Genomic DNA, 10,821 nt, shown 5'->3' on the forward strand with positions numbered 1-10,821 from the left:
ATTCCCTAAATCATAATTTAGGTAGTCTCATTGATTTTTTTAGTCTTCCATGAAAAAAGAGAGAATATTATGAAAAACAAATCATATTCCAAGCTATTATTGCATATATGATGTATTATAGCGCACGCACAATCAATAATATTTGAAGCCTAAGTAGTTTTGTAATTATGATGATCCATAAAATCCAAACACAAATATATAAGATAAAATATGTTATTTATTTAAGTTTTTTTATAATCTAGTTATTCAAGCAAGAATTCAGAGTACAATTTATACATATTTAAAAATTAACTCCTAAAATATTATCTGTACTTATTTATTTTCTTATGATTTCGTAAATTCAATAATAAATTGTCCATGATTTTATTAATGAAAAAATAATTTGCGAGCTGTGATTTTCTTTAATAAATGACTATGACCATCATTTTAATTTTTAGCAAAAACTTAGAAAAATTTTAAAAATCTTTTTTTTTAAAAAAAAAATATATTTTGGAACAAAATGAGGACAGACCATTAATTAATCTCACGCCGAAACAATTTCTTGAAGCATGTTCACTATTCATTACCACATCAAACTTATATTCCTTCTTTTTAAAGGAAAAAAATAATGCCAGACTAATTAAGGAAAAAAATAAATATTAAGTCGCCGAACAGCCCTCCGTCGCCTAATTAAGGCGCAGGATAGCATATGTACACTGGCACAGACACAGAAAAATATATTTAATTTCAGTATGAGGCGCCGGAACCCTAGTTTACAGCCTCGGGTCGGCCGGTGAAGACGACGGGAGGTCTTCTGGCAACGAACGGAGTAGCTCGTCCAGAGCAATTTCGCCCGCGGCGTCGGAGGCGGACGAGAGGACGAGTAGTCGAGCGAAGAGCGGAACGGGGCAGGGGATCCGGAGCACGCCGCTCTGCTCGTAGCCGTACTCCTGGGCGGAGCGGCGGAGGAGCTCGAGGAAGGCCGGCCGGCCGAGAACCTCCGCGGGGACAGAGAATCGCTCCATCTCCTCGCCGACGCACATCGGCACGTGCCCCTCGGGCACCGGCTTCCGGAGCTTCCGTCGCCCCGCGCGCCCCTTCGCCGCAGGCGGCGAGGCGTCCTGCGACGTCGAATCCGCCACCCGAGACAGCCGCCGGATGAGCCGCATCGGTATCATCGCGACCAAAATCCGCGTGCGTTGAGTTTGAGGACGGAAGCGAAGGAGGAAAGGAACAGAGCGCGAGGGCAGGTGTGGGCGCTTGCTCAAATATTTATAGAACTGCCTCTCCACTATTATCTGAAAAGGAAGGAAAAAAAACACAAAGGAAAACGAGAAGGAGAGAAGAGTACTCGGCTGGTACAACTCCGTAAGAGTGAGCAATCCCCTGAAACACGCAAAACCGGCGCTCCTTCAACGAACTGTCCTCCTGAATTTTAAGAAATCCTTTTCTCCGACGTGGCGCCCGTATAACCAATCCGATCTCATTCTAACGGCTAAAGATTCCTGGACGGTGTCCAGGGCGAGACAGAGCCTCCTCCGTAAGCGAGTCCGTAGTCACAGTTGTACGGGTACCGTAAAGTCCCTAGACATGGGGGCCACCCACGTGGCGCTATTTGTCACAGAGAAAAAACAGACGAAGGGGTAAAACAGAGTGACGGCGACGTGGATTTCCTGGTCCTGCTTGCTACGAGGGGCCACGGGAGGCAACTTTAATTGGTGGACCCGACCGGCCCTGCTCGCTTGCGCGGTTGTGCCTTGGGGAGTTATCATCGTTGGACGACTGACCCACCCTCTCAGTGGATGTGGAATTCCACCGGCACCTGTCCCACACGGCTTTGGAGCCCGATTGTGGTCCGTTCTAAACGGTCCTACACTCCTGGGCCCCGCACCCAGGCGCCACCGCATCCGGGTCCGAGACATCTGCGGCTGTCGACCGCGTCGCTTCGCTGTCCTCGCACGTGATTCCCACGCGCGTTCGCGTTCGCGTTCGCGTTCGCGTTCGCGTTCGCGTTCGCGTTCGCGTTCGCGTTCGCGTTCGCGTTCGCGTTCGCGTTCGCGTTCGCGTTCGCGTTCGCGTTCGCGTCCGCTGCTCCGCCGGATCTGAGTCCCCAGCCGAACCTGGGAAGTCCGACCTAGGCTGAAAACGGGGCGGGGAGGCGACACGTGTCTGTTTCCTACCATATTATGGAGCGCCGGATTTTCCGTGGCTATTTAACCGCGTTGGCTAAGGCCTAAGGATACCAGAATACCCACGCACCACCACCGCACAATAACTGCTCTGTTATCGTCACAGCTCATACGCTCCCCTGCGTGGCCCCATTCCAGCTCACACCTGTTTGCTCAATAATTAAGAAAATAAAAAATCCATTCAATAATTTTTTCACTCTTTTCATTTTCTTTTCATTTTGGACCGCGCATCTCATATTTCAAATTATCAAAAAAAAAAAAAAAAACCTAAATTTAAAATTATCCAAAAGACATTTACGCCTATGTTAACTTGATTTTTTTCCATTTCTTTCCTCTTTTATTTTGCATGTAATGTTCACCTCTTCATTTAAAATAAAATAAATTAAAATAAAATTTTCTCTAATTTATCTGTATACACTATTCACTGTAAATTTATAAAAATCAAAACCATAGCTTAATTAGACGATCACCGACATAGTGTTGGTTTTTTTAATTGAAATACGTTTAAATATCTATATTTATTATAAGATGGAATCCTTAACAACTCTCACTTTAGAGTAAAAAATGATCATTTCAAGCCTTTTTAGAGGTATAGAGCTAGAGAATTTTGATTTAACTCATTCTAAGTATTACATATTCCTAAAATAACTCAAAATTTATATATGACCAGAGATATTAATTTGAAATTATTAATAACATTGATCAGATGATTTTTAAAATTTATGCCTTCAAGATAATTAATATGCACATATAATTTATCGTAGAAATATTAGAAATAAACACATATATCATAAATATTTTTACTATATTATATTCTTTCATTACATATTAACATTTCAAAAATCCAAATCATACTATAGTAATTATTAGAGCAAAAAGTAAAATTATTACCTTAGCAATCCTTCTAAAAGGGCCCCACACTTGTTAGAAGAAGTTAAATTAGTATCTTTTTAAGTGAAAGAGGTCAAACACTTAATAATATTTTGTACCATTAAAAATTAACTTAAAAATTTATTAATTTAACTATTCATTTAAGTATCAATTGTGTGTCCATTCGTGAGGATAACTACTATAGTGGTTGACGTTGTATGTATAAGAAAATAATAATTTAATTTAAGAGACAAAAGAAGTATAAAACAGATAGAAAAGAAAAAAAAATAAAAAAGTTAATTTTGATGGAGTGGTAAAATAGAAAAAAAAAATAGTATCCTTTTGACATTTTGAAAGCTCTAGATGTCTTTTCGACAATCCTGCGCCCTCTAAGAAATTTCTCTCTCTTGTTTTTTTTACTACGATTCCGTTAATCTTAATTTTTTAATTCATTCAATAATTTGTTTATTTTTACTAGTGTTTCCATTATTCATATTTTTTTTCTCTCTCAAATTGAACAAATTCGATTCGCTGAATAAAAGACAAAGATCTGAGACCAACTGTCACACTGGTCGGGACTTTTTAGATTCGAAAGACGCAGTCGCTGTCCTACCGTACAGTAGGAATCACGGGTGCTCATGTTCCTGTTATTTTGACAAATCCTTTGTTATTAACTTCGGTATTTTCCTCAATATTTTGAAAATCGGACCGATTACGGAATGGATGAGATGATCCGATGAGATTTTTTAGATTTGATCATGATCGTTATATATATATATATATATCATATTTCAAAAATTAAAAATCATGTTTCAATTCTAATTGAGCTTATGATTTTGATCGATTTTATATAGTCTTGGTCGATTTTAAATGATTTTGATTGAATTTTTAATTCTTTTCAATTTTAATAATTGATCGGATTGAATCAAGGATCGATTCATGGTTCGATCGGTTGGACCAACCTTCTCAACACTAATTTTCCTAACATCGAGTTTTGTCGGCTTTTCACAGGACAGACACATAATACTTTAAGTTTTTTTACGGAACAACGTATTTAATTTTCAGAATATTATTTTCGTCTATACTAAATTAAAGTAAAAAAAATTAAATTTTCTTAATTAAATTAAATTAAATTAAATCGGATTAATTTTTTAATTATTTTATTAAGGACATTCCAGAAAAGACATTGATGATTTTAAAGAGTTTATTTTTTAAAAAAAAATTATAATGGTGAAGATTCTTTAAATATATTTAAATTTTTTATTTTTTATTTTAAAAATTTAAAATTTTAAAGAAAACTTTAAAATGTACAAAAAAAAAAGATTAATATAAAATTTAAAGAAAACTTATTTTTTTAATATTTGATTACCAGAAAACAAACAAAAGTGTTATAAAATTAATAAAAACATAGTTATTTTATTAAAGACTTTAATATAAAAGGTATGACCTTAAACATCTAAAATGCATGTCAAATTAATATTGTTTACTATGAATAACTTTCTTAATTTATCTATATAGTTGTTTAAAAAATTTCGAGTCTTTTTAAGTTCGTGATTTTTCACCAAAAATTATGGTTGACCCTAGAGAACTTAATCTTACTGTTTAATTAATAATCTAAACATTTAATAATTGTTTAATAACTAATTTTGATAAAGTTTAAAGTTAAATTACTTTAATATCTTTTTTATTTTCATATCGAATTTTTTTTTAAAACTTATTAATATTTTTTATATTATTTTTTATATAAAAAATATGCACTGTAATGATCTTTTAGTTTCACATTTTATGATTTGCAACACTATGAGCAGAAAATCTTCTATAAATATCTTGGGCCGACGTCGTTAAAAAAATATACTTTTCTCGACCTTTTGGCTAAGATTAAATGTAGTATCTATGTTTATCCGTTTAATATTTGATATAAAAAATTAAATTTTTTTTATGAGGGAGAGTCCGTTATAGTAACTTATTGCTAGAGTTCTCAAGCGTCATCCTTGCATTATACTATTATATGAACCTAACGCACATTTATCAAATTTAATTTATAGGTAGTACTAATTTATATGTATTAATGCATTATATTATGCATGCAATGCATATCTGCGATGAGTAGTTTTATTTTAAATTTATATCGTTACATTCTTGTTGTTTCTAAATTTATCAATATATTTTTAAAAAGATTTTGGAACCTTAAAAAAATAATAAAATTACAAAAGAATGTTAATAAAAGTAAAAAAAAAATAAAAAGTATTATTATTTTTAAATTTTATATTCTTTTTTAATAGTTTATTACAAGAGAAAAAAATTAAACAAAAATAAAAAAATAATTTGGTATTGCTTTGGTTAAAACATCTGCCTTAATGCTCCTTTAGTAAAACATCACTACCTTAGTGTTGCTTGGTTTAAAGAATCACCATCTTAGTACTATTTTGGTCAAAACATCACCTTGTTGTTGAATTAGGATTCCAAAAATACTTAAGTCATCAAAAATCGTTGATGAATCTAAACATGTCAAGTTTGATTCAAATCAAGTCTAATAAGTTCCTTTTACTCTCCAGAGTCTCATCACGCTAAAAAAACTCTTAATTATCCCTATCAGTTTAAAGAAATTCATTAAAAAAAAATTAGACTTCTTTACTTTTGACATAGTTTTATATCTAAACCTAGACATCTCTAATTTATTCTAGGACAACACCTATCATTTTTTTTACACTCTCTTTATCTTGTCCAAGCTAAAGTTTTAAAATTTTTGAAGCATCTAAGCTATCAATGAGTTTTAAAAATTCATTGATAAACCTAAATAAGTTAGTTTCAGTCTAAACATTATCCAATAGGTTCCTTTTACTCTCTTGAGTCTCACCATACTTAAAAAAAAAACTCTTGATTCTTGATTCCTATTGGTTAAAAAAATTATTTAAAAATTTTAATTTTCTTTACTCTTAGCATAGACACCTTTGATTTACATTAGGATATCAATAGCTTCCATGCACTCTTCTGATCTCATCTATGCTAAAGTTTCAAAATTTCAAAGGTATTTATTGACAGGGGTGTTGGTGCAATCGACTTTTAGTCAAGGTTGACTAAGTTTGAGTTGACTCAAGTTGAGTTTCAATGTTTGATTAATATGTTTGTTGACTAGAGTGAAGATTCAAGTAGATCAAGGTTAATCGGATACTTAACGATAGAGTTGGCAAGATAAAAGTCCAAGCGGATCACGGTTGATCGAACACTTGGCAATTGGAAGTCCAACATGGAGTTGTCATGAGGTGTGAAGTCTGAACAAATCAACGTTGATTGGATGCTAGACAATGAGAAAGTTCCAGTAGGTCAAGGTTGATCGAATGTTATGCAACAATGAAGTCCCGACAAGTCAAGGTTGATCAGATGATTGGCAACAATAAAGTCTCGACAAGTCAAGCTTGACCGAATGCTAGACAATAAGAAGTCTCGACAGGTCAAAGTTAACCGGATGTCAGGTAAAGGAAATCATAATAGGTTGAGGTCAACAAGATACTAGACAATGAGAGAATTCAACTTTAGTAAGGCTAAAATAGAAGTATCGTTTGATTGATAGGGATATTAATCGACTAATAGATGCTAAACTCTGAAAATAGGGCTTGCTACGATAATCAGGGTTTGATATATTTTTTTAGCTTTGCTGAAGTAATTAAGGTTTTCTACAGTGGTAATCAATTGATGAACAATAACAGTCAACTAGTACTATTGATATCATTGCTCAAGCAAGCATTAGATTCAAAACTTGACTATAGAATTTGACTGATTAGGCAATAGTTGACTGATGGTAATGAGCAGGCAATCAATGCTGAGATGGATGGAGTCGTTAAGATGACATGTTAGAGCCGTTGGATCACGGTGGCCGGTTGGAAGGGGGGTTGAATAGACTGCCAAAGAAAAACACAACCCTACTCGAACTTTCAACAGAACACTTGCGTAAAATCGAAAAGCAATAAATTAAAATAGAAAAAGAAGAGGCACCAGATGTTTACTTGGTTACAACCAGGGAGGTTGTTAATCCAAAGAGTGGAACGCACTAGAATATCTCTTTCAGGCGGAGAAACCTCTTACAGCAATGAGAGCACAAAAAGAAAGAAACTAATCTAGAATTTGAGCGTACAAGTGTTGGAATTACAATTTCTGAGTGAATGGAAAGCTTCTGGACCAATGCTGCATTTATAGCCTTGGTCGGGGCGCCCCGAAGGGGTTCCAGGCGCCCTGGGGGGATAAAACTTTATCCCCCAACGTTCAGATCACGATTGACGCGATCTGGTTAAAAAGTCAACTCCGAGCACCCGGAAGGGTTCCGGGCGCCCTGGAGGGTTCCGGGCGCCCCGGTTGGGAAAGTCAACCCTATTGACTTGTTTCAGCCCGGGTCTTCTGCTCCGACTCCGTTCACCTCAGACCGAGTCTTCCGCTCACTTGGGTGATCTCTGCCATTGGGAATAGGGCTCACTCAAATCCAACTTCTGGTCTTCTCGAGCAGGCTTCCTCTCCGACTTCTCGTGCCTCGGAATCGTCGCGTGCTTCCTTCTCGTTCGCCAACATACTCATCCGTAGTCTTCGTCCCTCGGTCGCACCCTATGTCAACCCACCGCACGCTTCCTTCTCGTCCGCCGGTGTACTCTTCCGCAGCGCCTCGCCCCTCGAACGCACCGCGTGGCGTCCTTCTCGCTAGGTGCTTCTTCCGCTCGACTACCTGTGCCCCTAAGCTCCTGCATACTTAGACACAAGGTTAAAAACACACAGGACCTAACTTAACTTGTTGATCACACCAAAACAACCTTGGGGTTCCAACAATCTCCCCCTTTTTGATGTGAGCAACCCAAGTTAAGCTAGGGTAAAAATAGACATAAAAAATAAACTAACTAAATTTACAATTAAGTGCAAGAAGATAGAAAATTTAGATTTTGGTCTACCTCCCCTTAGACTTATACTTTTCCTTCTCCCCCTTTGATCACAAAAAAAATGGGGTTCCGAAAAAAATCTAAGGGGTAAAAAAATTTCTAACTTTCTTTAAAAAATTCTAAGTTGAATAAATTCTAAGTTAGAGAATTTGCAATAATTTTCAGCAAAAAATATTCTAAGTTAAACAATTTCTAAGAAATAACTCTAAGTAAAATAATTTCTAAGTAAAACAAACTTTTTGAAAACTTTAAAAAAATATTTAAAAGACTTTTTAAAGCATTATTAAATTTCCACCTTAATGCTTTTATCAGAAAGTTAATTAAACATTTTTATTTCACTATTTTGGCTTCCAGGTCGTGGCGAGGCACTAGGCCTTCTTGGTTATTAGAGCAACAACCACTTCCTTAGAAAAAGCCTCATAAAGAAATTTTAATGTCTAATTTTCTCGTTGAAAGCTCTAAATCTAATTAGTTCAAGTTCAAGTCAGACAGAACTTTGGAACTCAATATATGCTCCAGCTTACTGGATTGACTAGGAATTTTTTAGGGACATTTTTCTTTGAAATATTTCTAATCTGCCCCTTATGATATCAAAATACTAATTTAAATTGTTGTATTTTCTAAAATATATTTTATTTGAACATGCATGATTTTTTAGACTACCTATTTGCATTTTCAAATTATTATTTTCTGATTTCAATTTTTTATTTTCTAATTTTGATTTGTCTAAATCTTTTAGAGGGCAAGATTTAGCTAGTATTACTTTTAAATTTTTATTTTCTTTTTCTAATTTGCAACAATCTTTTGTTAATAATTTAACGAATTTAAAGAGTTTGTCGGGAGGAAGAGATCGTACCTGACTTACCTTGTCGATCTCGTTGTCCGTTTCTCCCCCTGAACTGCTGCTTTCTTCCGACATAGCTCCCCCTTCATCGATGCTCTCGATGCTCATCTCGGAAGAACTTGAATCGCAGTCATCGTCTTGATGACTCGCCATTAATGCGAGCCCGAAGAACGCTTCGACTTCCGATTCAGACGACGTATCAACCCACGTCACCTTTAGGACCTTGCGCTTTTGAACATGCTTCTTACCTTTATTCTTGTCCTTGTTCTTTAGCTTGTGGCAGTTGTCCTTGACGTGCCCTTCTTTATCGTAGTGGTAGCAGCGGATCATCCTTTTCTTTTTACCCTGCGGATGGTTAGAGGTCCTAGATTTACAAAGTTTTTTAAAACATCTTACCATTATTATCATTTCCTCATCGTCAAGAGAAGACTTCGACTCAGGTTCGTCTCTCGATGCTTTGAGGGCGACGTTGTTCTTGGGCTCCTTCGCACCTGCACATCATGATTCGTGCATTTCAAATGCCGAGAATAATTCTTCTAATGTAATTTTTTCTAAATCTTTTGAAATATAAACGACATCTACTAGTGATGCCCATTTTGAATTTCTTGGAAAAGAATTTAACGTGTACCTTAGTGAATCTCGGTTACTTACCTTTTCTCCGAGATTCGATAGTCCGGTGATAATTTCTTTAATTCTTGAGTGCAGATGCACAACTGTCTTGTCTTCCCCAAGTCGTAGGCTGGTGAGTTGGTTGCGGAGTAGATCCCGTTTTGTAAGCTTTGCTTCAAACGTTCCTTCATGCAGCTCAAGGAACTTCTCCCACAGTTCCTTCGCGGAGTCGTAGTTGCCGATCCGATTGACTTCTTGTGGCGGAAGAACGGTTAGTAGATGATACTCAGCTTTGTCGTTTGCCACGTAGTCGGCCTGATCCTTTTCGTTGAGTGGTATTTCTCCTTACCTTCCGGTGCTGTAAAACCAAATTCCATAATTAGCATTAAATCGAAATCGGTTTTAAAGAATACCTGCATTCGCTTTTTCCAGCTAGCGAATTCCCCTTCGAACTTCGGCGGATAGATACTTGGTCCGGCCATTATTTTGTTGCTTTGTTCGGCAGTTAGTCCTCCTGAAGCGCCTTGGCTCTGATACCACTTGTTGAATCACGACGGCCGGTTGGAAGGGGGGTTGAATAGCCTGCCAAAGAAAAACACAACCCTACTCGAACTTTCAACAGAACACTTGTGTAAAATCGAAAAGCAATAAATTAAAACAGAAAAAGAAGAGGCACCAGATGTTTACTTGGTTACAACCGGGGAGGTTGTTAATCCAAGGAGTAAAACACACTAGAATATCTCCTTCAGGCGGAGAAGGCTCTTACAGCAATGAGAGCGCAAAAAGAAAGAAGCTAATCTAGAATTTGAGCTCACAAGTGTTGGAATTACGATTTCTGAGTGAATGGAAAGCTTCTGGACCAAGGCTGTATTTATATCCTTGGTCGGGGTGCCCCGAAGGGGTTCCGGACATCCTGGGGGGATAAAACTTTATCCCACAATGTTCAGATCATGATTGACGTGATCTGGTTAAAAAGTCAACTCCGAGCGCCCGGAAGGGTTTCGGGCGCCCCGGAGGGGTCCGGGAACCTCGGCTAGGAAAGTCAACCCCATTGACTTTTTTCAGTCCAGGTCTTCTGCTCCGGCTCCGTTCGCCTCAGACCGAGTCTTCCACTCGCTTGGGTGATCTCTGCCATCCGGAATATGGCTCACCCGAACCCAACTTCCGGTCTTCTCGAGCAGGCTTCCGCTCTGGCTTCTCGTCCCTCGGAATCGCCTCGTGCTTCCTTCTCGTCCGCCAGCGTACTCATCTGCAGTCTTCATCCCTCGGTCGCACCCTGTGCCGACCTTCTCACTAGCTGCGTCTCTTGCTCCTCGGGCAATCTTCCACTCTGGCTTCTCGTCCGCCGGTGTACTCTTCTGCAGCTCCTCGTCCCTCGAACGCACCGCGTGCCGTCCTTCTCACTAGCTGC

General features: G+C 37.5%; 1 protein-coding gene and 1 pseudogene across 1 annotated transcript; one reads left to right on the forward strand and one right to left on the reverse strand.

Moving 5' to 3' along the window:
• Positions 1–619: 619 nt before the first annotated feature.
• Positions 620–1,252, reverse strand: LOC122032252 (auxin-responsive protein SAUR71-like). The gene has a single exon (XM_042591526.1). It carries the CDS (start codon positions 1,155–1,157, stop codon positions 753–755), a length of 405 nt encoding a protein of 134 aa, XP_042447460.1. The 5' UTR covers positions 1,158–1,252; the 3' UTR covers positions 620–752.
• A 3,637-nt stretch (positions 1,253–4,889) lies between these two features.
• LOC122033047 lies at positions 4,890–5,066 on the forward strand (annotated as a pseudogene).
• Positions 5,067–10,821: the final 5,755 nt, after the last annotated feature.

Source organism: Zingiber officinale, chromosome 11A (genome assembly GCF_018446385.1).
Source record: "Zingiber officinale cultivar Zhangliang chromosome 11A, Zo_v1.1, whole genome shotgun sequence".
Taxonomy (NCBI): domain Eukaryota; kingdom Viridiplantae; phylum Streptophyta; class Magnoliopsida; order Zingiberales; family Zingiberaceae; genus Zingiber; species Zingiber officinale.

Excerpts from the sequence above, each read along its gene's own strand:
- LOC122032252 (XM_042591526.1), bottom strand. The coding sequence starts at position 1,157 with ATGATACCGATGCGGCTCATCCGGCGGCTGTCTCGGGTGGCGGATTCG.